Here is a 24,306-nt window from a genome sequence, read left to right as displayed (position 1 = left end):
GGAAGAAACCAGCATTGGGAGTTGGGGACTTCCCAGCTTAAATGGGACTGGCACTTTGCTCACACTTCCCTTTGTGGATGTTTTCTTCCTTCATTTTCATGAAGAACATGAGAAGCCACTTAAATAGCCTGTAAAAGACCTGCAACAGTACAATCAAAGGAACAAATTACAGGAACAAGTTGTTCAGAAGAAGACTCAGACCCCTAAGACTCAGACTTTGGAGACAGGGAATCGGAAGACTTGGGACCCGCAGCCCCGCTTGCTTGGCTCTGGCACTGCAGTAAGAACAGCTGCAGCCCCGTTTGGCACATGCCACCTTCTCCCTGTCACCTGAGCCCCGTGCAGCCCACAGCAGCTTCCTGGTGCCCTGATGGCACCTGGGACCTCCCTGCCCACTTACAGCCATGTGTCACCTCAGCATTGCCCCTAGGGCTGCCACTCTGCTCATGGTCTCCTCTGGGGTTGCACCAGCTTCCTGGCTACCCCAGGGAGAGACCCTGAAGACCAAGCTCCAGGGATGGAGTTGATGGTGCTTTGAAGGAGATGAAGCTTATTGCTGGGGAATTCCTTGGTCCCAACCCAAGCCCTGCCAGGTTTACAGACCTTAACAACACCTGCCTGATTGTGCCCTGGGGCTGTGCTGGCAGTGCTCATCTCCAAGAGGCACCAGCTTGGTCCCGGTTCCCTTTCAAGACAGTTTTTGTCCAAGCTGCCTTGGTACTGGCTGGAGGCAGGCAGGTATCTGGAGACCTGGAAGGTTCCTGGCTTGTCTGTCTGCCTGGCCAGAGCAGCTTTGCTAACAGTGTCTGGGCAGGCAAAGATGCTGGAGTTGCTTCCCTGGAGATGAGGTGCTGGCTAAGAGAGCAGGAGGTGTCACAGACACTGAGCAGCCAGACAGGAGGACCCCACAGCCCCTCCCAACAAGAGCAGGGTGGGATCCTTTCTCAGGTGCAAGCTGGGCTTTGGGAAGGACCTTTGCTAACCAGCCACTGTCTTCCCTTTCCGCAGCCAAACAGTCAGCTGCAGATGCACACAGTGAAGATGCTGATAGTGGAGGCTGCTCTGGAGCTGCAGGAAAGGGTCATATACCATGTCCCAAAGTGCGGGTTCCCTAACAAGCAGCTGTGCCAGAGCCTTGTCAAGTGAGTAGGCACTGCCATCCCCATCTCCAGGTGCTCTGTGGGGAACACCCAGCAATGTCCCCTTCTCCTGAGAGCTCCTTGGCTCTGCAGAGCTGGGAACAGCCTGGACTTCAGAAAGGGTCTGGTCCTGGTGGCTGTGACACGCTACATGTGAGCAGCAGGGTGTCCTCCCTTCCCCAGCACCACGCTGAGCTTTGGCCTGCTCAGCTCCCCTCAGGTGTGGGGTTCTGTCCCTAGAGCTGAGGGGACCCAGTGCACACCTTCAAGCCCTTCCAGACAGCATAAATGCTGTCCCTGCTGCCTAGCTCTGAAAGAGACAACTCCCAGCTGATGTCTTGGTTCCAACCAACAGAGCACACTAAAAAAAAGGAGAAAGGAACTGCACGTCAGCAAAGCCTTTAAAACCCAAAATCAGATGGCTTGAACCTTGGTGGGGTGGCAAGGCTTATCCAGGTAACTTGGTCGGTCCCTTTGCACCATCATGATGCAGCACAAGCACAGGAGGCTTTAATTCAGGAAGAAGATGCTCTGCAGACGAGATCATGTGATCTGGTTGCAGAACAATGAAGATTTCCTGTGCAGGAAAATCTTATTCCTAGGCCCCAAAGCAATTTCAGGCTCAGGCTGTACACCAGGCTAGGCAGTTTCACAGAGACCAGTGGACTCACCTGCACTGGCTTTTCATGGCAGGGGAGCTGTGGCCAGTGTCCATTTTAAATAAATAAAATAAATATCTATTTACTAATGATAAATATCATTAGTAGCTGATAAAACCTAGGACCTGTACTCCTCCTGACTTCCCAAACTCTTTGCCAGGTGAGTCAGGCCATGGGTTTCATGGGCTTGAGCTGAGTTTTTACAGCAGTCAGTAAAGAAATAGCCACTTGATTTGTGGCTGTCCACTTGGACATGTAGCCAGGCTGTGGTTTAAGGACTGTCCTTAATCTCTTTGCAGAGTTGAGGTGCCCGAGTATGTCCTGGACATGGGCACTGTCCTTAAGGGTTTCACTGGGAAAAGCACTGTGAAGATCACCAACCCTGGGCAGATCCCAGTCTTCTTCCAGGTCAATGGATCTGTCCTGCAGGACACAGGTAAGCAGTTCTGGAGACGCTTCCTGTGGGCTTGAAGGAGGTGTCTCAGACAGGTTAGCTTAAGCCACTGAACTTGGCGGGGGGGGGGCAGTTTGAGCTTTTTCTTCTCAGTGCCCCTGCTGGGAGCTTTAGAGGAAGAATTCTTCTGGCCATCCATGCCCAGGGACCTCTCCTGGCCTGCCTGTGACTGCCCTAACGCTTCAGTGCAGGGGCCAGATGGGCTCACCACCCTGGTCACCTGTCAGCATCTTCTGCCCTTGGCTCCAATGAGCAGCAAGTTTCTTTGGGCACTCTGTGGGCTTGTTTTGCCAACCAGTGGCATCTGCTGTGTTTTGGAAATGCTTTGTTTGGAGTTCACACTGTCACAGCACTTGTATTCAGCCTTGGTTGAGGAAGCGGCCTGTGAGATCCTCTGGTGGATCAAAAGAGACTTCCAAAGAGGCCTTGAGACAAGGCTGGGCTTCCATCACACAGTGGCTCACTGTGTCTGAGGGGTGTTCAGGTGCCCTCTACGTTTTTTGTCCAGGTCACAGCATGGCATGGGGCTTTTCCCAGACCTCTCAGCCAGGATACCTGTATGGCCTTAATGTGCTTAAGGCCATAACACATTTTGTGTTTCATGTGCATCTCAGCTGCTTTGCGTTCATCCTTTCAAGGTTTCAGCGTGGACCTGGACCTGATGAACAGCCTGCCCCCCAAGCACAGCATGAAGTTTGACGTGCGCTTTGAAAGCGCCCAGCGGCCACAGGGTGACGTGGATGTGCTGCTGCCCATAGAGGTACCACAGCTCTTGGGGCAGGCAGCAGGCTGGGCACAGCAGCAGATGTCACCTGCACCCTCCGCTGAATTCTCTGTCCATCTCCAGGTGACAAAAGGCCCCACGTCTCACATCCGTCTCCGTGCCACTGTGTTGGAAGTGTCGCTCAACCTCTCCAAGAGGGCACTGCAGTTCTCTGACATCCTCGTTGGGCAGTGCCAGATTGAGACAATCCGGCTCTACAACCGGTTCCCAGTACCCTGCACATGGTCCATTACTGCCATCAAGCCTGCTCTGAAGGTAAAGCACAGGCAGCATTGAACACAGAACTTCTGGGTTGGGTTTTCTTTGTGTCTCTTGCCCTTTCTGCTCCTGTGGCTGCCTGAGCACTTGGCTCTACAGTGTGTTTGAGGAAGCTTCTGAGGGTCTAGATCAAGGCTGGACCTGTTCCATTAGTGGATGCTTTGCTTTTCTGCCATCTTCACCCATTCCTCCTCCTCTGAGGACAGTAGCTCCCTGTCTGCCTGTCCTGTGGTTTTCTCTCCAGCTCTAGGCTATGGGGGCCACGCTTGGTTTGGCTGTGGGTGCTCTCAGCACTGTATCAGTGTCTCAGAGCATGAGGAGACCGCACACGATTGGTTTCTGTGCCTAGAAGTATGTACGTCAGAAGTTGCAGGCGCTGGAGGATGAGCCCTGTCCCTTTGAAGTGACACCTTCCCAAGGAAACCTTGATCCAGGACGGTGGCAGAACTTAAAGATCCAGTTTATACCCAAGGAGGAGGTGAGATTGGCAGGTGTCAGCCCAGGAGGCCTGTCAGGGCTATCTGGAAATGAGGGCCTGGTGCAGAGAGTGTGGTAGGAGCTCTGCCTTCACAGGGAGCTTTCTGCAAGCCCCGTACTCAGCATGGCTCAGTTCAGCCCACAGAGCACTCCCGTGAGATGGGCTTTGAAATGTCCACAGGGAACTTGCACGGAGAGCATCAGGGCTCTGAGGCTGCCTCTTGGCACGTGGGGGAATGTGCCCAACTCCCCTCAACCTCCCCCTTGCCTGGCTGTATTTGCAGCTGCAACACTCGGTGCAGAGCAGCTGCCCACTCGCTGAGGATAATCCTGGAATGGTTCATCCTGCTGCAGCACTGACAGACCAAACAGCCACCAGACATCTTCCTGAGCACAGCAGGACAGTCACCTGCAGTGGTGTGCTGCCAGCAGTCCTTGGGGCTCTGGCCTGCCTGCACAATCCCATGCAGCTGGGGATTCAACTTAAGGGATGGAGTATTCCCAAAAGTGGTTTGCCTGTGGCCGCTGGATCTCAGAAACTGGCAGTGTGTACCAGCATGGACACAAGTGCTTCTGTGCCCACAGATGGTCCCAGGGATCTTTTAATTGCTTGAGAGATGTAACCATCTTGTGTCTGGCTTGGACCAGAGCCAAACACAAAGCAGGGAAGATGACCCTTATTTCTGGCCAGAGAGAGCTCATTTGCCTCTCTCCTGGAGCTGCCATTTGCCTGATGCAGCAGTGCCAGGATGGTGTCTGGACACTGCAACCCCAAGGGCCCTTTCCATGAGCATTGCACTCCTCCATGACTAGGTGAAAATGCCTGACAGTCCATTGTACATCCATCTGATACCCAAATACCTAGTCTGAGTGCACACCAGGATTCATCGCAGTTACTCAGACCCAGGATACAGATGCTGTAGTCCCTAGCATAAATAAATACCTGGTTTCTATTCGCCTTGGAGGGACTGATAACACCCTGACCTTGGGGCAAGCATTGTTGTATTTGGAGTCCTGTCACCTGGGACTTCATGGATGAGTTTTCTGCACTTTTCTCTTTTCAGAGGTCTTACAAGAATGAGCTGAAGCTCAACATTGGTGGGAGCAGCAATCACTTAAGGCTGCACCTCTCGGGACAAGGTCTAGAGCCACGGTTGAAGTTCAGCCCCCCAGCACTAAAGATGGGACGGGTGCTGGTGGACACTGATGGGGTGGAGGCCACAGTGGTGGTGAAGAACCCATGTGACTTCCCCATTGAGTTTTACTCCCTGAACTTTGATCAGCAGTACCTTGAGGAGGAGAAGGTGAGAAGGCAGGTCTGGTCCCCATGTACACGCTGCCCAAGCTTCACAGCACTCCAGCATTCCCAGGCTTGTGCCAGGGAGATGGAGGCAATGGCCAGGGCAAGGCCAGCTCTACTGACATGCTGTGGGAAGACTTCAATAGTTGGTGTTGTTGGGAGGGAGAAGACAGAAGTCGGGTTTGTTGAGTGTGTGAGATGAAAGGCGAGAAAAGGAATCTTGCTATGGTTTCTCTTCCCTACACACACAGATCCTGCGGATAGCACTGGGCTCTGAGAAGCAAAAGAGCTTTTTAATGCCTCCACGCACTGTGGGTGGGACGCTGCCCCCAGTGGTGCTGAGGAAGTATGAAGCACAGAAGAGGCTGAAGACTCAACAGGCAGAGCTCAAGGCCATGGCAGAGGCCCAGCCTTCAGCTGAAAACTAAGGTCAGAAGCCTCAGAAGAAGGTGAAGAAGAAGGCTAAACAAAACCGTCAAGGCCAAAGGAGTCTTCAGTCATCTCGGCTGGAGACACAGAGCAAAGTTACAGAAGGGGCAGTCAGAGATGAGCATATCGGGGTGCCGTGCCAGGACATGCAGGTCACAGATCCAAAGGCCATGACTGGGGAGATCCTGAGCGATGGGAAGCTGCCAATGGAAGTCCAGGTAAAACCCTGCAAGGCTCAGATCTTGAGCTTGCCGTGGTCGTGGGTCCTGGAGCATTGTGTCCCCACAGCTGATAATGGCCCAGAGCCTTGTCCAGGCCCCTGATGATGTTCCACAATGACTCTGTATCATCTGTGTGGACGGGAAGGTTATCACCATCCCTCTGATGGGCAGAAAGTGCTCTGTGTACAAGCCTGTTCAGAGCTTCCCAGCCTGGAAATCATTATAAACAGTCCATGACAGGGCAACTCATGGTCATTGTTTTCTCCAGCTGAGTCACTTGGGAGAGGTTTCTCTCCCAGTCCTGCTTGTAGAACTTGCCTCTGCTCTGGAGCCCGTTCACCCCACTGAGCATAAGAAAGCACTTGTACTTCATGCAAGTCAAAAACCCCATTGCCAAAAGCTCAGTGCCTTTAAAGGAGGAGTTGTGAGGATGAAGGTGACAGAAGGATAAGCAGGATTTTGTCTTCTGTTTTAGATGCTGAAACATCTGGGCCAGCATCCCAAAAGGCCTCCCCGTCCCCCCGGTGCTGTGCTCTCCATAGTGGAGTACCCAGAGGAGAGGTTGGGCCCTGCAGAGTGTGTGGAGCCCTTCATCATTGTGGCACCTGAAAGTGCTGCTGTGGAAGACAATCTGGTGGGTGCTCCACTGGTGCTGGCACTGAAGGTGCCAGGGCAGGGACCAGGCTAGATGGGGGCATGGGGGACAGGTTGGATGGAAGAGGATCATTGTGGAGAAGTAGTGAAGATGTGATGGGGCCCCACGTCTGCAAGTCTCCTTTCTCTCAGGGGTGGGACAAAAGAGACAGCTCTTCTGGAGACAGAGCAGTTCTGTAAGACAAGAGGGAAAAAGATCACTTAAACCCTCCACTTCCCTTGAGGAGAGGGTCCTGAGTGAGCAGAGGTGTCCTAGGCAAAGCAAACACCAATAAGGAAGACCAAGTCCATGGGCAGGTGGACTTATTTATTTATTCTCTCTTCTGCTGGTGAACAAAGCCCCATTTTGCTTTCCAAGATGTTGTCTCGGGGCTCAGCTCTCCCTCCCTTTTCTCCCTCCCCTTAGGCCAAGGGCCCAGATGTGAAGGGCAGTTCTGCCAAGGGCCAACCAAAGACGGGTAAAGCCACCAGCAGAGACAGCTCTACAAAGGAGAACCTGATCTCCACACAGAGAACAGAAAGTCCCCAGCATTCCTCCACCACAAGATCCAAAACTCTTCTGGAAAGTGCCTCAGTCTCCACAGAATTCCTCAGGTGAGCTGTGCAGGAGGAGGTGATGCCTCTGCTTCTTGGTCCTCTTGCCAAACAAGGTCCATCATCCTCAGCTGCACAGCGACCCTGTGCCAGTGCCTCTGTGGGATGGCGAGCGCACCCTCCGTGTTTCATTTCACCTCAGCAATGTCTGAAGCCTTCTCTTTAACTGCCAGGCTGAAACGGTACCGGTGGATAGTGTCTGCCCACGGTCAGGTGGAACTGAAGGTGCACTTCTCCACCAAAAAGCCAGGGAAGTTTGTGCAGACACTGAGGTTTGAGCTCGTGCAGACAAAGAGCCAGTACGAGCTGCCCTTCAGTGGCACCGGCCTGTACCCTAGCATCTGCCAGAACCCTCGGTAAGGCTGGCCCCTGGCAGCCTCCCACACCATAGGTGCCCCTGAACTCACAGCCAGGGCTGCCCCCTGGGGCTTCTGGCCTGGGCAGATCGTGCTGCCGAGGTTGCCCAGCATCTCTTCCTGTGCTGGGAGCTGGGAAGGCAGATGGTACCTTGGCCACCAGGAAGAGTTATGGCTTTCTGACTGCTTGGAGCATCTCATATCTCCTCCTTCCCAACTTTTCTGCCCAGGGTGGTGTTTCCACAGTGGAGGAAAACCATGCAGAAAGATGAAGTCATCTTCAAGGAATATGTTGAGAGCACAAAGCAATTCCACTTTGGACCTCTGCAGTGTGGGAAATCAAGAGAGTGGTATGTGCTCCCTGCTGGGCCTTGTACTCTTCTGGACACAGCTGGAGAGACAGGCTGTCCTGTGGCACAATCCAGGGCACTGTCCTGGGAGCCACATGGGTTGGAAGGACCACAGATGTGTGAACTTGAGCAGATAAGAGGCAAATGAGCTGCTCTGCCTACCCAGTGGGTGCCTTGGTGGCCAGAGCCGCATGCTGCTGCCAGTGCAAAGGTGACTTGGGAGGCAGCTTCTGTTCCCCTCCACATCTCAGCTTCAACCCTTAGGAAATGAACTTCATGGTGGTTTTTGAAGTGCTTTGAGCTCTGCAGGTAGCCTGACCGAACAATTATTCTGCAGATGGTTTTGTAAATCTTTCAATTATCTGTAATTATGAATGAGATTTTATTATTGACCTGCCACTGGGTGTTGGGGGTAACGTACAGCAGGAATTACATTTTCCTGTAATGACACTGCATCCTCAATGCTGGATAAAGTCTGCCTAAACATTTTGTCATTGAAGCTATTGTGTATTTCTGCTTTTATTGTAATGCCATTTAACTTTAAGTTCTTGTCTCCGTGGGAGCTCTGGAGCTCTAGGGCTATTTTGACAACCCAAGTAAATGAAATCAAAATAGTTTAAAAAACATACAATCTTTAGCCAGACTGATGGATGGTCTGGGATTTCTGTTTGCCTCTTTAACCCTTTCACTCCACGCCTGAGAGAACGGTCATTTGTTATCTGTTTTGCATTCCTCTTGGGAATTGATGTTTTATATTTCTTTCTCAGACTTTGAGCTAACCCATAAAATCCAAAGCAGTTTCATGACTTTTATGAAAGAAATTAGCTAAACTCCTTTTCCAAAAGCCTTTCTTTATACCCTGTAGGGAAGGCATCCCAAGAAAGGAGGGGAAAGAACCCATGTACCTGGTGTACTGTTATTTTTCTAGGCATCTTTGAATTTACATGGTTTTAAAAACTCTTGAGGTGGCCTGAGCATCATCAGGCTTCTGAGCTGGAGGCACCAAGTCCAGGGGAAGGCATCAGAGTAAGGCAAGGATGAGCATACGCCCATGCACCTGTCTGGGATCCATTTCCCTCGCTTGTCTCTCAGCATCACTTCCTCAGGTGCCCACGGTGCTCTCCTCAGTGTGTGGGAAAGGCAAGAGTCTGCTCTGCAGCCTTTTCCCCTTTTGTGGGCAGGTACAAGGCCCAGAACTGTCCTGGCAACTCGGAGAATCTAAGCATCTTCAACAACTCCCCCAGGGACGTGGAGGTCCATTTCTCCTTTGAGAATGCTGGGCAAGCAGAGACATTCCTTCTGGACCCTCCCAGCATGACACTGAAACCAAAGGAGAAGCAGGTGGGAGAAGGGCAGGTACAGCAGGCACCGTAGAAGTGCCCAGGGGCTGCTCCTCCTGCTCACACACAGAGCTCTTTCTATTTCTTCCTGTGGGACCGTGTCCAGGAGCTGACCATTTGGGCATACCCCACTTCCCCTGGCATCCTGGAAGACAAACTCATCTGCAGCGTTGGGAAGAACCCCAACCCAGTGGTCTTCAGCCTGTGCTGCCATGGGGTGGACATGAAGCTGGAGGTCAGCCCCCTGAAGCTGTCTTTTGACAAATTGCTTCTGCACAGGTCAGTCATCCCACAAGCACTCCAAGACTTGTGACAAAGAGAAAAAGTTTGACTCCGGTGTTGTAGGGAGCTCCCGACGCTAGGAATAATGTGCTCTGATTTTATGATTTAGAAGGCTGAACAATTGTTTTATTAAAATTATATTGTATTACACTAAGATTATATTAAAATTATATTAAAGAGATAGTATACTATGTTAAGGAAAAAAAAACGTCGCGACTGTCTTTAGACAGTGAGACACAGGTTTCAGTGATTGGTTAATCACTCAAAACAACTTTTACCTGTGCCTAATAACTAAATCACTTTCAGTAAACAATTTCTGGAACACATTTTACGGGTGTAAAACAACAGGAGTAGTGAATACAGATAAGAATTGTTTTCTCTTCTTCTCTGAGATTCTCACCACCTTCTCCAGGAAAAAAATCCTTGAGAACTTGTGCTTGCTGCTCTCTGAAGGGAGCTGTGGCCACACTCTGGTTTCCAGGGCATGGCTGGAGCTGCTCCAAGCTGCATTCAGTAGCCAGGCTGGTGTGAGCACCCAGCAGCTGATGCCAAGTGCCTTGCTGTCTCTGCAGGACTGACAGCAGGACCTTGGTCCTGAGAAACAACACCCTGCTGCCCATGGCCTGGCAGTTGCGTGGGCTGAATGACCTATTTGAGGCCTTCTCCTTATCACAAGATAAGGGCATCATTGATCCCCACACAGAGTTTCAAGTGACACTGCATTTCCAGGCCGAGCAGACTGGCAGCATTGAGAAGACCCTCCGATTAGAGGTGAGAGGGACTCTGTCCTGCCTGGCCCAGCAGGGCACACTGAGCACAGGGGCAGAGTCGGGAAGAGCTGCACCTGACAGACACAAGGGTGCTGTGACCCCAACTTCTGCCTCTACACAGCGTTTGCCAGAATGTGCAGTGCATCCACATCCCCCCACATAAGCAGACACTGCATCCTGAGCCTGTGCCACAGCCTTGTCCCTGTGAATGGCTGAAGGTTGTTGTTTGCTTGTAGAGACTGCAGCATGATCTCTGCATTGGAGTTTGTCTGAAGCTCTTGTATAGTGCAATAAACTCTCCCCCTGGGATTTTGTTCCCCATGGTTTAGGGGCTGCATTTCAGAGAGGGTGCTAGGTGACTGGAGAGGGTTGTCAATGCCACCTGCTCTGAGACACCTCACACTTCTTGTGGTTGTTCTTACATCTGTGTGCCTCTCCAAGACAGCATTCCCTGCTGTAGGAGTGCAAAGTTGGGCTGATAGGGTTTTTTACTGCAGCAGAATCCCACTGGCGCAGCCCATGACAGGAACAAGTTAGCAAAGCTTGGAAGTCCACCGATGCTTGTGAAGCCAGGGAGGCCACAGGGGAAGCAGCAGCAGAGACAAGGACTTACAGGCTGTCTACCAAAAGAATAATCTTTTAATTTAATAATTTGTTTGTTAATAAAATAATCTAAGTGTTTGTTTCTTGCTGACTCAGGTTTCAGATACAGAAAATATCCTGGGGATTGCTCAGACTGAAAACATCCAAGTCTCTGCAGAGGTCTGTGATGTTTCTCTGAGCATTGACATGCCTGAAGGTCAGTGGGTGCCTCTCAAACAAAACAGTCCAGGTGCACTGCATTACCTTGGGATGGATGGGATGGGATGGGATGGGATGGGATGGGATGGGATGGGATGGGATGGGATGGGATGGGATGGGATGGGATGGGATGGGATGGGATGGGATGGGATGGGGTGGGGTGGGGTGGGATGGGATGGATACATAAAGCACATACCCTGCCAGCTGCGTGGAATAAAGCATTGTCAGGGCACTGACAGCCTTAAGTCTCTCCCCTCTGAACTTTGAAGTGTGCAGCTTCATGTGCAGATTGGATCTGGGGGCTTTGAAACAACACTGACATGAACAGGTGGTTGGCAACCCCCACAGGCTCAGCACAGCATATAATTAATTGGATTTGTGCTTGGAAGTGAGGAAATGGAAGCTGAGCTCCTTAGGTACTAAGGCTGCAGATATTTTGAGTAAGAAGAGAAAGGGCAGACAAGTAGCTGGAAAACACTTCCAAGAATGGAAACTTGCTGAAAAGGGTTTTGTGCCACGACCTCCATTGAGCCTGTGGCCTGGGGTATTCTGCAGCAGCTCATAAATACCATGTTTAACCTCGCTCTGTGGGTTTTCTGCAGGTCCAGATGGAAGCTTGGAATTTGGAACCATTAATGTCCAAGATAATGTCAAGAAAGTCCTGCATCTAGAAAGCACGGGGGTATACAACATTGAGTACAGGTGAGTCCTGGTAGTGAGCATTTCCTCGGGTTCCCAGGTCTGCATTGTCCCTCTGTCAATGGCTAGAACCTGTTTCCTACCTCATGGTAAATACACACTCTGGGCTCTCCAATATCAATTCTTTTAGCAGAGAATCCAGCCATAAACCAGCAGTTCTTCACAGCTCAGCTGGAGCCCAAAGGAGAGCCCCAGAAATTTCAGCCACTGAAATGCTGAGATTCATTGCCTTTCTTTGGTGTCACCACCTTTCTCTTTCTGAGACTATAGGAGTAAATGAAAACTTTCAGTATCAAGGTTTCTTGCAACAACCTTGTGATTGTCTGCTCTCTCTGTCAAGATCCAGGATTCCCTGAGCAGAGCTGGACTCTCCCTTTTCTTCTGTTCTGGTCCTATGCAAACTCCTGGCTGTGCTGGTGACACCTGTGCTTTTAACAGCAGAGATCTCCATTCCTTCCCTTTCTCTCCAGGTTCACACTTGAGGCTGCAGGTCGCAGGACGCGAGACGTGGCATCCCACTTCACTGTTAAGCCTCAGTCAGGCCTGCTGATTCCCTCCCAGCCTGGTGTGAATGTTGAGATGCTCTTCCAACCCACAAGAGAAATGTTCCTCAGGAACAAACCCATCCTGTACTGCCAGGTGAGCTGCCCGGGCCAGGCTGTGTTATCACACGGTGTTTTGGGAGGGTAAACAGGATAGGTGTCTAATGGAAGGAGGGCTTTAACTGGAGAATCCTCTCTCCGACACACACAAACAAAGTCTTTCAAAAGCATTTGTGAGGCTTCCTGTGTGGAGCTGAGAATCTGAATCTGGAGGAGGTGCTTAAAAAAGGAGGGGTAAACTGATGTAGGCCTGGGGTGGAGGCTGGACACCGGGGTAGAGTCTGGCCTCTTTGCTTTGCTTACCACCCCTTCCTGTGGGCACAGGTGATAGATGCCAGCTCAGGTGAAGGAGGCCAGGCTGTCCTCAACATCCCATTGAGGGTGTCTGCCATAGCTGAGTACAGCAAGTACAGCATTGAGCCTGCCTCACCCATCAACTTTGGAGCCATGCTCAAGGGCACCAAGAAGACCCAGACTGTCATGCTGGAGAACAAAGGGCTGCTCAGCTTCAAATTCCACATCTGCCAAGCACCCGAGGAGGCACTGGGAAGCAAAAGGTAGGAGAAAGCCTGCACCACCCTTCCTGTCCAAGGAGGCACCACACCACAGCTGGTATGTGGCAGGCAGCCAGGAGACCTGGGCTGTGGTCCATTTGCATCCCTGGCTTGGGGAGAGGGAGCAAAAAACCACTTCGGTATCCCCATGTGTGCTGCGAAGCTGGTGATAGAGCTGCTGTGTCCAGCAATGGGTGCTGCAGGCTGCTCCCTGGGAGCCATCAGGAGCACAAAGGCTTTTCCCTCTGAGGAGGAAGGCCAGCTTTGGCCTCAGAGGAAGGCAGGGGAGCTCAGCATGACAGATACCTCTGCTTTCTCCTCTCAGCTCAAAGCAAGTGGAAGCTGAAAAGTGCTCCATGAGAAGGAAATCAACCTCCTTGACACAGGTGGGTGACTCCTGCTCCCCTACAGAGCTGCTGCAGGGGATGGGAGAAGATGCTGCTGTGCTGGGCTGGGGGCTCATTGCCATAGGGTGGAATGTGGTCTGCAGGATGGAGTCCAGCATCTGCTCAGTCCTCCTGGCAGTCCTGTACTCTGGCTGTGACTTGGAGTTGTGGGGTCAACAGAGGGGAGCAGGTCGCCTGTTTGGTAGCTGCTGGCCAGCATAGGTCTGTGAACACCACAAAAGCAAAAACCTCCCCCAGTGAACTCGCAGTCCACAGAGCTCAGACAACATTGCTTTTTCTTCTTCCCAGTCCTGCACCTCTCTCCCATCATTTCTCACAGCTATTTCTGCTCTCCTGTGTTACCTGTGGAGGCTGATCACAGCTACCACCTTCAGTCTTTACACTCAAACTCCTTTCTCTCTGCTACTTGGGACATTCGTGCAGCTCCTCTTGGCTTGTTGCTCTCAGCCTGGGGCTGCCTTTGGGCCATGGAGTCATCCTTCCCTGCCCTGGGACTGGCTGCTTGGGCCCAGCTGGAGTCCAAGGCAGGACATAATCTTTTCTGGGGTGCTCAAGGCACACTTATTAACCATCAGCCTCTCCTGGAACTTTTTCTGCAGGCTCGCCTCAATCTTGGCATGTTCACGGTGTCCCCTGCTCCGGCTCCATCAGTCCGTGGGGCCAGCAGAAGATCCCAGTGAAATGCCTCGCAGGGCAGGAGGGGACATGTGAGCAGCAGCTCTGTATTGACATCACAGGCAGACACCCCAAGGACAATCCCCTTGGCATTCCCTTCACCCTGATTGCTCAGTCCTGTATCCCAGGTACATACTGGCCACAGTGCCCTTGGTCACACCTGCTGCTGATCAGCACCTAAACTTGCTGCTTGCATAGAGAGACACACTAGCCCTGGTGTCCCACCTTAAAATCCTCAGAAGCTCCAACCCTCTTTGAGTCCACCAGTGGACTCGTCCCTCCCAGGCTGAGAGGGATGCATGGAAGGCAGGATAAAAGGAAAGCAATGCTCTCTAAGACTGAGGCTGACCGAGCTCCATCCTCCCAGCCAGCTCCCCTACCCAACGCTGGGTTTAGCAGTCACCCGGGCAGAAAGGGCTTATCAAGCCTTCTGAGAGGCCAGCAGAGTCCAGATAAATCCATCAGGGAGGCTTCTCCCTGCTCATCCCTCTGGTGTGTCCACAGCACTCGTCGAGGATGTCACATTAATCTTCGAGGAGTACCCGATCTGCAGCAGCACCGACCTCGACCACAAGCTGCAGTCGGTGGAATGCGCCAGCCTGTTTGTCACAGATGAGAACAGATTCATCTTCAGCAAGGCTCAGGTTGGGCAAGAGGCTGAAGCTCATTTCAATATTTACAACGCAAGCTGTCTGCCATGCGATGTGGTCCTCTCCATCGAACCCCTGCCTGGAGAGGTAAGAACAGGAGGCCAAGGTGGTGGCTGCCCTCTAAGGGCCGTGTGAGAGCCTGTTTTGTTCTCCAGATGCATTGCTGCCTGTGGCCCAGACTAGGCTAGCTCAGTGCAGGTCAAACTGCAGGGGAGAGCAGCAGAGCCAGGGAGCAGTTGTGTTGAATTCTGCATGTCAGGGGCAAGGTTTTGGCTCAAACCGCTGGGTCTTTGATGGGAGAAGTGAATCCTTCTGAACCTCTCTTGGAAGCACACGCAGAGAGGGGCTGTTATGAACTGACATGCCAAGGCTCAAAGCAGGGCATTTCCTCAGGCTCCCTGGCTTTTCCTTCTCTTTGAAGGCCAGCTCTAGGTTATTTGCAGGGTTTTCCGTGCAGTGCCCACCTCCCATATAGGTGGGTGCAGCTGCCAGCCCTCAAAACATACACTGCTTTAGCACAAGGTCAGCATTCCCCAGGAGGGAGGGAGGCTGCCTAGGGAAGCAGAAAGGAGACACACTGTCTGGGACTGCTCTCAGTAATGCATTTATGGATAAAACCACGTCATGTTGAAAGGTGTTTTCTCCTAACACTGCTCTCTGGGTTCCCCCAAGGCAAAAAGCCCTATCAACAACATTTTCAAGTTACATCCAGTCAAGATGTCTGTTCCCGGCTCATCCTGTGCCATTGCTACGGTGACCTTCACCCCACCAGAGGAGCAGAACTACAACTGCACTTTCAAGGCTTCCCTTGTCATCCCAAATGGGTAAGAGACCCTGTGAAATACTCTCTCGTAGCTGCCTCTCCACTGGGAAGGCACAGACCTCTTGTTAGCTCTAATGCTTTCAGTAGCCTTAGGCAGAGTACTTGGCATGAGATGATCTGGGAGGCTCTAAGAACTCTTAGAGCAGAAGCATGAGGCTGATGGTTTAGCCTGTGTGAGGAACTGTGAAGACAGGCAAATACTAGGTAGCCAGCTGTAAGTTGCTGAGATGTGCTTCAGCTGAGCTGGGGTTTCCAACAGCAAAGGCTTAGATGAAGCAGTTTCTGTGCCAGCAGTCAGCAGTCACATTTTCCTCTTTTGTTTCTGTAAAATTAAGTGATCCTCTGTGACTCCCTGGCATTCATTAAGCTCTGTTATGTGAGTGATTGGAGCTGGTATGAAAGAGGAGCTGAATTCCTCTGCCCTGGGACCCGTGGACTGGGGCTTTGAGCTGCCCTTCCTCAACCCTTTAGTGGCTGAACCAAGAGAAGACTAACTGCTAATAAGCGATTGTTTTTTTACTGTTCTTGGAAAAGATCTTCCTTGAGAACGACAATGATTTCTTTTTGCCTTCTTGCTTTTGTACTGCTTTCATGCTGTGCTTTTGCTTGTTGCATAAGTCTCACCTCACTGCAGCATGGGGATTTGCCATATCTCGTCTGGTGCCGTGTTTTTCCCCTGCTGTAGTGCATGATTCAATTAAGTGAAGTTATTTGTAACTGTTATTATGGAAGGCTTTGGCTCTTTGGAGCAGATTCCTCTTGTGAATGGCCCTGAGTGGATTGGGATGAGGCTGGTGGGGGCTGTGTTGTGGGGTACAGGAACAGCAGGCAGGGAAAAGACTGTGGGTGGCCCTTGCAGCTTTGCTTGCCCACTGAGAAATGGTTTAGTGCCAGCTGAAATTGTTTCTGTGCCTCTCCTGCAGCTCTGTGGAAATTAAACCCCAAAGCCTGACCTTCACCATCAGCGGGAAGGGGCATGAGCCACGGGTGACAGTCGTGTGCCCAAGCGCTCGCAGCAAGAGGGGAAACGCTGTGCTGCGCTTCAAGAGGCTCCGTCTGGGGGATTCAGAGATGCTGCCCCTGGTCATCCGTAACGATGGCATCATACCTGTCAAGGTGCGGAGGACCTGCTCAAGGAATGGTCTGGTTTGGGAGCAAGTGGTTGTGGCACAGGGGAAGGGTCCCAAAAAACATGGCAGACCTGTGAGGAGGTGTCAGAAATTCTTTTGAAACAAGTGACTGATGTCTGTTCTCTAAGAAGGGAGTTCTTGGAAATGTTCTGTCCAGTCTTTCTTCTTTAAGTTGAACACCAGAAAGGTGGTGGATTATTTTCCCCCCTGTCTCTCAGGTCACCTTTTGTTCTCATGGACATGTGTGATTTCCCAGTTCCATTAGGTTGTATTTCAGCCGACTTTAGTACATTTTAAGTAAACTTAATTGTGGTTGCGTTACGTCCCGCCAATTACTTTTTGTCCCATTTGGTTCTGTGTCAGTTATATCCAGATGCCTCTGAGCACCCTTTTTTTCCCGGCTGGTTTGACTTAACTTTTGGTCTAAGTGCTGTTTCTAGTGGGAGAGGTGCTGGGCTCCCATGCGGGAACAGCAGCACTGCAGTGTCAGGCCTCGTGCCATCCTGTACTCACACCAGTACCATTGTGCTCTGTGTTCCCTTTTCTCAGTTTATGTTACACCTGGAGGATGAGCACAGAATGTTCTCCTTGAAAGGCAGGGCCTCTGCTGTCAAGGTGTTCCACAATGGAGATGTGGAACAGGATTCAGCTGGAAACGGTAAATTCATTACCCATGAAGTGCAACCATGCACAGAGGGAAAACGTGTGCCCTGCTCTTGGCTTCTCTGAGCAGCAGCCACATGTTAGGCACAGTTTTGTCCCTTGGGCCCTCTGTCTCCCAGCCTTTTCTTGGGGGCTTTTTGCAGGGTTTCCTCCTAGGAAGTTGCAGGAAGTTCTTCTGTTCTGCTAGACATGGTGGGTTGAGTTGTGGGGGACTGTCACTACCTCAGTGGACCCTCTGAGGTATTTGCTGCACGTGGCATGGTACCAGCCTGAGCAGACACAGCCCTTGAGCACTCAGATAGCAAGCAGAAGCCGAAAGCACTCTTTGGCTCAGCTTTCCATATGGCTGGAGCTGGTGGGAAGTAGATGGAATGAGGGCTGGGCATCAACCTGAGGTTAAGCTGCTTAAGTGGTGCTGTGTCTGGGGCTGGCAGGCTTGTGAACATAGGAAGAGGGTCTGCAGCCACTGGGGGTAGAACCAGTGCTTAGAAGGCAGCTGGTTTCAACCTCTTATTCCTCATATATCCTGTGAAATTTCTCCTCAGTACAGCTGCACCACTTAACTCTGATTTCCATTGTTGTGCAGAGAGCAAGCCCACAAAGCCTTTCTTCCTTCTGAATCGCGGCCAATCGGCAGAGTTTGATGCCATTTTCAAACCCACCCTGGCTCAACGTGTGGAAAGGCAGATTGGTGTGTTGGTGGTGGACACCTACTCTAACAAGACCGTAATTGAACTGGTGGGTGAAGGCCACGAGGACGAATTCACCCTCGATGGATTAGAGGAAGGCCCTGAGGAGAGGAATGCTGATGGCAGCCTGAAGGAAAACATCACTGATGGTAAGAGGAGAGACTGCCAAGGTGGAGCAAGGAAGAGGAAAATATCTGATCATATATGTCTTCCCTCTAGCCAGGCCTGGGCTGTCACCCATGGGACTTGGTGGCCTTTGGGGGTGGTAGCCATGCATGCAGAGCAGTGTGTGCTGTGCTGCACATCACTGGCTTAGGGATGTGTCAGGGTGTTTCCCTGGAAGTGGTGGAACTGCCTAGGGAACTCCCTGGCAGAGGGGGAAAGGTTTGGAGCCAGGAAGCATTGAACATGCAGGTGTCTATGCACGTGACGGGGGCAGGTGGAGCTCCCTCCATGCTGAGATCCCTTGCTCTCCTCCTCAACAGCTGTCAGAGTGAATCACATTCAGTTTGGGGACTGTCACGTTGGGGAGCCCTACTGCAGGACCTTCACCATCACCAGCCACGCCGAGATGGTCATGCGCTTTGAGTGGGAGGCAGAGGCCCCATTCCGGTTCTCCCCCAAGGTGAGCATGGACTGCCTCTGCCTTTCCCCATTCTCAAGCCCTGCCCTGGTGTGCCCAGGAGCTGGCAGGGAGCCCTCACTGATAGCCCATTCCAGTGCCATGTAGGAGATGCAGTCCCTGGCTTGGCTGGGCCAAGGCTGCTAGCCTTGCAGAAAAGGCTTCATGTCATGGGAGGTGGCACCTTCTGTTCATCCTTTTGTCTATCAAACTTCATGTAAATCCACTCCGAGGTGCAGATTCCTGGCACAGCTGTTCACCCCATCGGTCCCTTTTGCTGTCTGTCCTGCCCTTGGCAGTGCTTCCAGTTTGGTCTTGACTCCCTGATTCTCCCTAGGTGGGACACCTCCATCCTGGCTGTGCCAAGGACATCACAGTGACCCTGATGTCAGATGTCCCAGTCACCTTCAGGAGGCACCTTGTGAAATGTAAGGTGACCAAGATCAACTTTGAGTTGCCACAAAGGAAGGTTCAGGACTGGGATGACCAAATGACCATTGTCATCTGGAAGAATTCCACCAGGAAAGACCCAGCAGCCAGGTGGCCTAAAATACAGAAGGTAAGAAGCAAAATAGCAATAAAACCCCAACCCAGCTTTTACAAAAAGAACCACCACAGCACCATCACTGCTGGCTGAGCAGCTCCTGTGTCCTCTGGACGTTGGACAGCTGTGAGGTTCACCAGCTGTGCATTCCAGAAGAGAGGTGGAAGCACAATGACCAGATACACTCACACAAGATGGGGAAGCCTTCTGACAAGAGACCTTTAGCCACACACAACTATCAGTCTGGGCCACAAGCATAAGTGTTGCAGCCCATATTGAATGGAAGGCAATGTTTTATGATTTTATTCCATTTTATGCTGTTAGAAATCTCTTCATCTAATTTGGTATCTTTTCACCAACAAGGAATTAAGTCTGCTGCAGTCTGTCTCTTCTTTTGAAGTGGAAAGAAATCCACTTCTCCTGCATATGCTGGTGAACTCCAAGTTTTGTCTGCATGAGAATTTGCTTGTGGTCTCTGTATTGTGTGGGATATCTCATCATGGAGTAGCCCAGGCACTGTATGACTCTATGGAAGAGGCCAGAGAAGGATCATCTCCAGAGACTCTTGCTTTTATTGTCATTATTAGTTCCAAACACAGTCATCTAGGGTGAAGGTTCTTTCCCAGTTTCTGGACCATTTTTAGGCCTCTAAAGCATCCTCTTTTCTATCAGAACATCTGCAGTTGGAGACTTTCCCAGGGAGATCTTTCACATTCCAAAATGCCCATCCCCAGCTCCCAGCAGTGTGGCTGTTGCTCCAGACATGACATCTGGAGAGCACTTTCTCCTAAGACAAGAACAAAAAGATGCTTTCTAGAACTCTTCAGTCTTGGGGTCCTCCATCCACAGAGCTCTGGCAGGGGAACTTAACCCTAATTTTGAGACCTGCTGGATTTATAGGGGACCAGGAAAAAAGCCAGTCACTCTGCAAGGTTGAAGTAAAGGGACTGGAATGCAGCTATAGTCTCATGGGGATATTAACAGCTGTGGTAGTGACTGCTTGGATCAGTGGCTAGAAAAAACTACTGCAGCAGAACAGTCCCAATTTGGTCATCTTTCCAGGGAAGTAAAAGTGAATGGTCCTTTCTAGTCTCTCTGTAAGACTGATCTTGGAGGCCAGAAGACTGCCCTTCTCAGCCTTACTTTCTGGGCTCTGCTCAGTGATTCCTCCCTCCTGTGTTTGCAGGTGGTCAAGACAGCCCCAGAACCAGCTCACACTGTGGTGGAGAAGAGCAGGCAGGAGGTCGAGGTGTACCTCAGTGCCATTGTTGCCTACGCCCAGTTCCACCTGGACACGATCATGGTTCAGTTCAACAACACCTTGCCCTCCCAGACAAGGACAGCCACGTGAGTGCTGGAGGCCAGGCACAGCTCCTCCTGTGAGCAGGAGCTGCCTTTGCCCAGGGCTGGTGCAGTGCCTGCTTCCCAGAACTCTACCCCAGCCAAAACTATCGGCTGCCAGGGCCTATGTACAAATCAGGGAGGGACGGGACTGCTGGGGAATATGTCTTTAGCCGTTTTATTTTCCAGCATCAGTCTCATTACACGGTTATGACAAAGGGAAGATGCCAGCAACTCCCATCCCCAGCAGTAGATAAAGAACTTAATGTTACAACTTACCTTAAAAGTTTTTTGACCAATCACACAAAGCAAAAGCATACTGACAGTAGTTCCATCCAACCGCTATAAGCACATGTACCTTCAGTTAAAACAATGCTTGCTTATTTTGAATGCTATACTGTCAATACAAAACATTGTGTTGAATTTTTTAAGTGTGGGGACAGAAGGCTTGACTCCATTTTTCTTAGAAGATTGATTTATTATGTTATAGATTATATTAAAATACTACATTAAAACTATGCTAAAAGAATAGAGAGAAAAATAATCAGAAGGCTACAAAGAACAGGAATAGAATAGAATACATAACTAAAATGCTGTGACTGCTCACAGCCTTGACACAGGGCGGCTGTGATTGGTCATCAACTGAAAACAATCCACCTAGACCAATAAAAGATGCACCTGTTGCATGCCACAGCAACAGATAGTTATTGTTTACATTTCTTTCCTGAGGCTCTCAGCTCCTCAGGAAAAATCCTAGCAAAGGATTTTTCATAAAATATCATAACTACACAATACCTGCTTGTAAGCCTTAAAACACAATGCACAGAGCTCCATTATTAAGCTTAGAACTTCCTAATATCTCGCTAGATATACTTTTCAGCGGCTCAAGGAGTTATTCTAGACAAGCATTAAGACACAGACCATTGTTCTATTTGTCTTTACTTACTTTCTACTTCTTACATCATTTTTCTGCTGACAAATCTTATGTCTACTGCTTAGCTCTAATCACGGTTCTGCTGTCCCTGAGGCTTGCCTTTTGTAGCTTTCCCAAAACCCTCTGATTTTAAGGATTCCCACAAAAACCAGCACCGGCCCCTTTACGTGCACGCGAAGCCAAGCAGGAGATGGTGGTCAGGAGAGGCTCAATGCTGCCACAGGTTTCTGCTGAGAACAGCCATGGCTTTGCTTTCCCTGCAGGTGACCTGTCCTCCTCTGCTCAAGAATAAGTTTGCAGTCAAAGCAAGACCTAAAGGCCAGAGTAAGGCCCTTAGCTTCAATGTGCTGAGCACCATGTTGGCCCTTTCCTCTAAACTTCCAGACTTTGAAATACTTTCTTGGGTCACCCAGGACAGCAGTCTGAGCATGGCAGGGTTGCCTGGGGAAGATGCTTCTCAGAAGAAAGTGGTACCAGGAGTCCATCAGACAATATTACTGTACTATTTGCTTTATACTTAATGGACTTTCTGTTTTTTCTAATTCCTCCTACTTGGTTTTCAGTTTCACGATGCACAACACAGGGGAGGCAGCCCTGAAATACTCCTGGGAGAAAGCTGCAGAGACTGAACCAGTGAAGGAGCCATATTCAACTACTCTGATGCGTAAGGGCATTTCACTTGCTGAGGGCCTGGGGAGAAGACCCTGCCACTTCACTCCAAAATATGAATTGCTTTTTCATCCTTGTCCACCCATCCACTATCATCAGCATCTTCCCAGCTGCAGCTGGAGAGTTTTCTCCTTGTCCCCTTCTGCCTTTCAGCCCCTTCTGTTCTTCTCTGCCACTTCTGCTCTGCGAAGGAGCTGAGCCAGGCTCTGGGGACAGCCACGTGCTGGGTCAGGACTGGGAAGGGGGACATCAGGTCATCTCTTTGAGGAGTCTGAGACTGGGGAAAGCAGTGGTGTAACGAGTGAGCTGCCCTGCAGCCACTGTCTGTGTGCAGTTCCCCACTGCAGGGCAAATGCAAAGTCACTGTCTAAAGCCAGCTCTCCTGCTTGGCACAGGAGTGTGTGCTGCAGGCAGAAACCCTGCTCCCAGAGGCTCTGTTTCCTGCTAGAAGAAAGTACTTGGCCAGAGATGCTCCAAGTGCATCCCAGCTCTCTTCCACCCACCTGCAGCAAGAGGCAGAGCTGCTGGGAACACAGGATTTTGTCTTGGAAAGGTGTCCTCTTCCTCCCTGCAGGTCGGTTCCTCACCTACGATACCATGAAGCATCGCAGAAAGCTGCTGAGTCTTTTCTGGTGGGAGCAGGACCATCTTCCTGAGACGCCTCCTAAAGTGCGGCAGCTGCAGCAGCCTGCCAAGCAGCAGCAGGATTCCGAGCAGCAGGAGGAGCAGCCAGAGCAGCAGCAGCAGGAGCAGCAGGAGCACTCCAAGAAGCTGCGCCGCTCAAAAGAAAAGAACCTGTCTCCAAAGCGTGCCAACTCCTCCCTGGATGTCTTCACTGATGCCATGCATGACCTGTTCTCCATCAGCCCCTACGATGGCACCATCCCTTCTGGCCAGAAGCAGACCTTTCACCTGCAGTTCAAGCCAAAGTGCACCGGGAATTTTAAGACCGCCCTGCTGTGCAGGTGGGAAACGTCTACATGCTTGCCAACTCATGCTACTGCTGGGTGTCCCTGAATCACAGGGTGGGACAGGGTGGAAGGGGCCACAGTAGGTCATCTGGTCCCACTTCCCTGCTCAAGTGGGGTCATCCCAGAGCACATGGCACAGCGCTGTGTCTGGAGGGCTCTGGAAGAATTCCAGTGAGGGACACTCCACACCATCTCTGGGCAACTCGTTACCTGCACAGGAAAAAAGTTCTTCCTCAGCTTCAGGTGCAATTCCCAGTTCAGGTTCTGCCCATTGCCTCTGGTCCTACTGCTGGGCATCACCAAGCACAGCCTGGTTCATCCCCTAACACCCTCCCTTCAGTCCCTCTGGCTGGGATGTGGAGGTGGGAGACAGGCAGCCCCAGAGAGGCGGCAGAAGCACCCACACGAGCACAGAAAGATCATCATCTGGCCTTGGTAGGGAGGCACTGGGAAAATAGACACTGTACGAAACAGTAAGCTCCTGGAGGCTTGCAAATCTGGAACAAGAGATCCAGGGACCAGACAGTGCCTAGCTCTGCTTCTTTTTGGGACAAGCAAGGCCTGCTTCTCTACATGGGACCCCGTGTGCTGTAGTTGGTGCCCAGGCATTTAACTGGTCGTGTTCCTGCCCTTGCACCTCTGCAGCCTCCATGCAGCAAGTGCAGTTGTTTCATTTGCTGCTCGCTGCTTGCACAGAGAGAAGATGCAACACTGTGTGGTCTGCAAGGAGATAGAAAACCAGCTGGCTGGGAATGTTCATCTGGCTAATACCGGTCCCTTTCTTCCTAGGATTCCCAACCTGGAGCCGACTCAGAAGATGGGGCAGGTGATTGTGAAAGGCAGCGTCCAGGAGTGGAAGAATCTCGAGGAACCATTAGTGCAGATGGAGGAAGGCCAGGGACCCAAGGAGGAGGTGCTCTGGAAACCACCACCCGAGGGACAGCATTTGTGTGAGCTGGAGCATCCTGCAGGAGCCGGCGACATCGTGCCTTCTAAGGATGATCTCCCACTCCTCACCAGAGACGTCTGGAGCTGCCCTCCCAAGCTCCAAGAACATCTTTATCTTACATTTTAGTCAGCTAAGTTAACCAACTAATTGTTTATTAGATTGACAAGTTCTTGATAATTGTCAGTTCATTGTTAATAAACAATTGTTAATTGTTAATTGTCATCTTGACTTGGTTTGAAAGAGGGGAGTCTGCGGGACCTCTCTGGAATGGAGAATGTGACCCCCTTCTCTCCAAATTATTATAACTTTGACATTTAGGGGCTTTCAGGAAGAGATATGGGGAAAGGAGTAACAGTTCTTTGCCAGTATGTACAACAAGGCAAACAAACAACAACACCAGCAGCAACAACAAACAGAACCAGGTGGCCAACCACAGCCTTCCCTTGGCTGTAGGCACTTTCCCTTTGGTGTAGTTCCTGTCACAACCAGGCAGGGAAGGGAGGCAAATAATGAATA

At 51.0% G+C, this 24,306-nt stretch overlaps 4 protein-coding genes across 4 annotated transcripts in view; all 4 read left to right on the top strand.

Annotated features, from left to right (window-relative positions):
* The window catches only part of LOC135291747 (hydrocephalus-inducing protein homolog), a 28,696-nt gene extending 28,424 nt beyond the window's left edge, over positions 1-272 (top strand). Inside the window, exon 12 of the mRNA XM_064406013.1 lies at positions 105-272. Coding sequence (XP_064262083.1) covers positions 105-127 — 23 coding nt within the window. The 3' untranslated portion in view covers positions 128-272. The remainder of the gene's footprint in view (positions 1-104) is intronic.
* On the top strand, positions 156-5,510 carry LOC135291748 (hydrocephalus-inducing protein-like). The gene is made up of 8 exons (XM_064406014.1): positions 156-280; positions 1,009-1,142; positions 2,098-2,234; positions 2,891-3,012; positions 3,100-3,291; positions 3,644-3,772; positions 4,836-5,075; positions 5,323-5,510. The coding sequence occupies exons 2-8, from the start codon at positions 1,027-1,029 to the stop codon at positions 5,497-5,499; spliced, it is 1,113 nt and encodes a 370-aa protein (XP_064262084.1). The 5' UTR covers positions 156-280; positions 1,009-1,026; the 3' UTR covers positions 5,500-5,510.
* Positions 5,509-14,444, top strand: LOC135291745 (hydrocephalus-inducing protein homolog). Its single transcript, XM_064406012.1, has 14 exons — positions 5,509-5,718; positions 6,197-6,355; positions 6,782-6,969; positions 7,143-7,325; positions 7,556-7,675; positions 8,857-9,016; positions 9,122-9,294; positions 9,870-10,068; positions 10,767-10,866; positions 11,471-11,570; positions 12,038-12,206; positions 12,494-12,726; positions 13,049-13,109; positions 14,310-14,444. The coding sequence occupies exons 1-14, from the start codon at positions 5,647-5,649 to the stop codon at positions 14,331-14,333; spliced, it is 1,941 nt and encodes a 646-aa protein (XP_064262082.1). The 5' UTR covers positions 5,509-5,646; the 3' UTR covers positions 14,334-14,444.
* LOC135291744 (hydrocephalus-inducing protein homolog) lies at positions 14,344-24,012 on the top strand. Its single transcript, XM_064406011.1, has 11 exons — positions 14,344-14,542; positions 15,128-15,279; positions 16,202-16,394; positions 16,958-17,066; positions 17,658-17,909; positions 18,246-18,385; positions 18,720-18,941; positions 20,113-20,273; positions 21,765-21,865; positions 22,445-22,835; positions 23,631-24,012. The coding sequence occupies exons 2-11, from the start codon at positions 15,173-15,175 to the stop codon at positions 23,914-23,916; spliced, it is 1,962 nt and encodes a 653-aa protein (XP_064262081.1). The 5' UTR covers positions 14,344-14,542; positions 15,128-15,172; the 3' UTR covers positions 23,917-24,012.
* Positions 24,013-24,306: the final 294 nt, after the last annotated feature.

This window comes from Passer domesticus, unplaced genomic scaffold, assembly GCF_036417665.1.
Source record: "Passer domesticus isolate bPasDom1 unplaced genomic scaffold, bPasDom1.hap1 HAP1_SCAFFOLD_111, whole genome shotgun sequence".
Taxonomy (NCBI): Eukaryota; Metazoa; Chordata; class Aves; order Passeriformes; family Passeridae; genus Passer; species Passer domesticus.
This window is presented reverse-complemented; position numbering and strand designations above follow the sequence as displayed.

Coding starts and splice junctions, on each gene's coding strand:
- LOC135291748 (XM_064406014.1), top strand. CDS start 1,027: ATGCACACAGTGAAGATGCTGATAGTGGAGGCTGCTCTGGAGCTGCAG. Junction 2,235..2,890: donor ATCTGTCCTGCAGGACACAG/GTAAGCAGTTCT, acceptor CATCCTTTCAAG/GTTTCAGCGTGGACCTGGAC. Junction 5,076..5,322: donor AGTACCTTGAGGAGGAGAAG/GTGAGAAGGCAG, acceptor CTACACACACAG/ATCCTGCGGATAGCACTGGG.
- LOC135291744 (XM_064406011.1), top strand. CDS start 15,173: ATGTCTGTTCCCGGCTCATCCTGTGCCATTGCTACGGTGACCTTCACC. Junction 15,280..16,201: donor TCCCTTGTCATCCCAAATGG/GTAAGAGACCCT, acceptor CCTCTCCTGCAG/CTCTGTGGAAATTAAACCCC. Junction 17,067..17,657: donor ACAGGATTCAGCTGGAAACG/GTAAATTCATTA, acceptor ATTGTTGTGCAG/AGAGCAAGCCCACAAAGCCT.
- LOC135291745 (XM_064406012.1), top strand. CDS start 5,647: ATGCAGGTCACAGATCCAAAGGCCATGACTGGGGAGATCCTGAGCGAT. Junction 9,017..9,121: donor TGAAACCAAAGGAGAAGCAG/GTGGGAGAAGGG, acceptor GACCGTGTCCAG/GAGCTGACCATTTGGGCATA. Junction 10,069..10,766: donor AGAAGACCCTCCGATTAGAG/GTGAGAGGGACT, acceptor TTGCTGACTCAG/GTTTCAGATACAGAAAATAT.